The sequence below is a fragment of the Diaphorina citri genome, unplaced genomic scaffold, assembly GCF_000475195.1.
Source record: "Diaphorina citri unplaced genomic scaffold, Diaci psyllid genome assembly version 1.1 scaffold23714, whole genome shotgun sequence".
Classification (NCBI taxonomy): Eukaryota; Metazoa; Arthropoda; class Insecta; order Hemiptera; family Psyllidae; genus Diaphorina; species Diaphorina citri.
In genome coordinates this window covers 1-4214 of record NW_007401057.1, presented here as the reverse complement: position 1 = coordinate 4214, position 4214 = coordinate 1, and the positions used below count along the sequence as shown (strand labels likewise).

General features: G+C 34.5%; 1 protein-coding gene and 1 pseudogene across 1 annotated transcript in view; both read left to right on the top strand.

The window, feature by feature from the left end:
* The window catches only part of LOC103523459 (copper transporter 1-like), a 19549-nt gene extending 16024 nt beyond the window's left edge, over positions 1–3525 (top strand). Inside the window, exon 4 of the mRNA XM_026832984.1 lies at positions 3491–3525. Coding sequence (XP_026688785.1) covers positions 3491–3525 — 35 coding nt within the window. The remainder of the gene's footprint in view (positions 1–3490) is intronic.
* Positions 1741–4214, top strand: LOC103523458 (annotated as a pseudogene).

The window sequence follows — 4214 nt, the reverse complement described above, 5'->3', positions numbered from 1 at the left end:
AATTATTAAAAAATAAAATAATACTATACAGGGTGTCCACCAATGTATGACCCACTCAAATTGCTCCGAATCTGTTAGAGTTTTCGAAAAATAAAAAAACCCGTATTTCTTTTATACTCGAAAACTCCAACAGATTGGGAGCAATTTGAGTGGGTCATACATTGGTGGACACCCTGTATAGTATTATTTTATTTTTTAATAATTTTATTTCTTGTACCTGTTCATTTTCAGTTATTTTGTTTCTTCTCATATTTTATTTTTTACCGAGGTTGTTTTCTTTCCACTCGTCTTTACATCAGTACCTATCTATTCCATAATCTCTTCTAATATTACCTTTGTAATATCTTATTATGAAATGTTAAATATTATGAGGCAGATACAATGGGTATAGTCAGCAGGTATGTACCTTATATTTATTTCATTGAACAAATTTTCACTTTCTACCTATTTATTTTAATTTATTTTATTTTTTCTTTCAAAACAAAAGATATTTTTTTACTTTGTATTTTTTCTTATGTGCAATTTTTTTCTTCCGCCCTGGTTGTGCAATTCTCATTTTAAATACTCCAAACCCCATTTATTATTATATTTTATTTATTATACATATTTTTTTATATTTAATTTATTTCAAAGTAGATACCTATGTAACGTAACAGTATATAGTCAACTCCCATTCATTCCACAGTATACCTATTTTAAACATTTATTTTGAATCAATATTCCTATTGCACCATTATTATTGTGGTAGCAAAACAAATGATGGTTATTTGAATTCAAAAGGGTGCATTCCTTCTTACATTTTATTTTATTATTTTGAATATTATTTCTATCAAGCCCGAGGCATTGATTTCAAGTGCAGTTAGAGATTACTTGATGGCAAATTAGGTAATATTTTCTTGTGTCAAAATACTCATTTTTCAATGTTCTGGCTCTTTATATTTATTTTACAGAGAGTGCATTTAAAAAATTTTCTTGAAACTTTGTTCTGTGAGAGCGACATTGTATTTTAAAAATTAATAAAAAAAATTAATGATGAAAATGAAAAGATAAGACGTATTTTCCTTTTCGTTCAGAAATTCAATACCTATTTTATTGTAGATGAAAACTACCTTAGGTGACGTGGTGCGGCGGACTGCGGCGTTGGAAACACGACCGAACATTTCAATTAAATAACGTTAAGCATTACGTTGATAATTAAGCGTGACTGATAAATGTGCGTGAATTTCAAGCTTGCTCTGGTAGGAATCGAACCGCGATCTAGCGCTTACAAGGCAAATGCGCTACCACCCCCATGCTACCACCCAAGCTAACTAGACTGGCGGTATGAGTTTTAATTTTATTATTTTTCTTTTTTCAAAGAGGTTTGATAGAGGGAACTTGTAACTGATGAGATGAGGTCTTATTGTCGTCCCGAAATCGAAGAGAGAAAGAAGACAAGATAGGAGAAAGCCAGCCGTTCCGAGAACGGACATATCCCTTCAGTATAAATTTGCCCCCGGCGGGAATCGAACCCGGGGCCTAGCGCTTACAAGGCAGACTCGCTACCAATTAAGCTAACTAGGCTGGCGTGGCGTGGCGGTTTTATTATTTTGACGACCGATGCGTGAAGTTTTCGGAGTTTATCATCGTGAGTCCACACTTCCACAGTCCACTGCCTTCTAGCCTCCTTGTAGATCATCGTGTGAACGAATCTTTCCAAAGAGATACCGTTTCAAGCTCCAACCCGAAGGCGCGCGCAAATTTGAATTTTTTTTAAAAAATTGAAATTTTCCAATAAGCTGCGAAATTTTTGATCGAAATTCGAGTTTTCCAGTCTAATCTAAAAGTAGAGTTTTCCATTGATGATAGTGATCAGATAACCGATAACCTGTAGGTCTAGTCTACGTGTGCAAGATAAAGGTAAGACTTGTTCTCAATTTCTCATTCCTTTCAAAACACATAGTCAGCTCAAAAAATGTTTCCCATTGATTCAAGGACTTCCCGACTTCCCCCTTCACTCGAAGTTGTCTATGGCACTGGTACTTCATTACTTGATAGGTAGGTACTTGTAGTACTTTCACTTTCAAGATACAAATCAGTGATTAAATAATTCCTCTACTTTGTGGTGTGTGATTGTTCAATCCTTTTCCGATCAATTTATTTGTAAGTTCTCAAAAGAATTGATTAATTTCAAAATGATTTTTTTGGTACACTCTATGAGTACAACCACAAAATAGCTTTTTCTGCCAAATGTAAAGTTGCTGAGATAAATTATTCAAGTATTTATTATGACCTTCCTTTTAAGATTCAAATATTATACCACTTAAGTAAACTGTATTTTTTTATTCGTAGTTACCCCGCAAAAATCTAGGTTTGTTGTTTAATCTGTAACATATTGTTTGATTATTTGCTAGAAAATATTCTCATCCATCTTTACCCCTTGGGACAGTTTTTAAGAGGCATAGGATTTGTTTTAAAATTCAAATTTATGTATCGTGTCTAGGCATTCCACTGAGTTAGATACATATTTCTTAATTAATTAATAATTAGGTGGAGGACACAAACTTAGCCATTGCAAATAATTACTAACCAACTCTTCTTGGAGTATTTAATATTATCCTCACAAGGTTGAGTAAATCCTCTTTATTGCAAGGTTTGTCATCAATTGCTTTACCTAGGCATTCTTTAAATAATGACAAATAGATCAAAAACATTAATTGCTTTTGTAGGTAGGTACTTAATAATAAATTCTATACAATGAGTAGGTACTTGGGCACCTAGTTATAGATTGACATCAGAGAATATTTTAATTTAATAATACTATCTGTTGGGGTGATTGCCTATGTTTGTCCCAAATAAGTTGAAGTAATACAGATTTTTTTTTTTTTTAATTTTAACCCTACTCTTAAATCCAACCAATTAAGTTAGTGGGTAAACAACAGTCCAAGATTTTTTTCTTCTTTCTATAAAACATGTTTTATCTCACAGAAAATGGAGAAGTGGAAATAAAAGACCAACTTGAAGCAATCAATAGAAAAAGGTGATACAATAGTCATTTAGACATCAATGATACTTATGCTTGTTCAAGTTGGTTTAAGTTAATGATAATGACTTAGAATACCTACTTAGATGATGTTGAAAGATGTGTGAATGGTTTAGTTTAGTATAAAAAAATCTGGTCATTTTTTTTTCTTTTTTAATTCTTCAAATTCCTTGGATTTCATTTTTAATTTCTGTCCGAATTAAATTACACAAAATGGTCTTGGGCTTTACTCTAAAATTTCTTGTAGAATAACACTCACTAAACCCACATAATTAATTTGAGGACTGATCAATCTGATCATACACTTGAAAACAAAATAAACATTTCAAGATTAGCACCTGTCTAGAAATTAAACCAAAGGAACAGAATTCATGAAGATCCAACATTTGCCAATAGAAAGCTTTGACCAAACTTGACCAAGATTACTGATGTCTGAATGATCATTGATTTGCCGTTGTATGATTGCAGATTGGTGCTCATACACGTGCAATACCAATAGCTAGGCATGGATCATTCCAGTATGGATCACGACATGCACAGTCATCACCATCATCAAGAAGCTCTCTCACTAGAATCCAGCAACTCTGCAGCTGCTTCCGGTAATCCTATGGCTCCATGTCATGATATGGACTCACATGAAGGTATGGATCATATGGGCATGTCCATGGCATTTCACTGGGGTTACAATGAAGTCATTCTATTTAACCAATGGAAAATCTCAACACCTAGTGGATTGATAGCTTCCATGGTAGGAATCTTCTTCCTTGCTGCTCTCTATGAAGGTGTCAAGTATTACCGTGAATATTTGTTCTGGAAGACATACAATGACTTGCATTACCGTTCCATCCCCGCTCAGCAACGCATCAGTTCTGTAGAAGAGAACAAGGACACAGCAAAGGTGGTACCAGTGTGTGATGTGCTACAGAAGCAACCCCCGTCCATGTTAATGCTGAGTATGCCTCACTTTATCCAGACCTTGCTGCATGTGCTGCAAATCACCATGAGCTTCCTTCTCATGTTGGTGTTCATGACATACAATGTGGCTCTGTGTATTGCTGTTGTTGCTGGAGCTGCCTGTGGTTACTTCCTGTTTGGATGGAAGAAGTCAGTCATTGTAGATGTAACCGAACATTGCCACTGACCCTCATCCTGTGTTACCCACGGGTAACTTCCCATGCTAAACAAGACACAA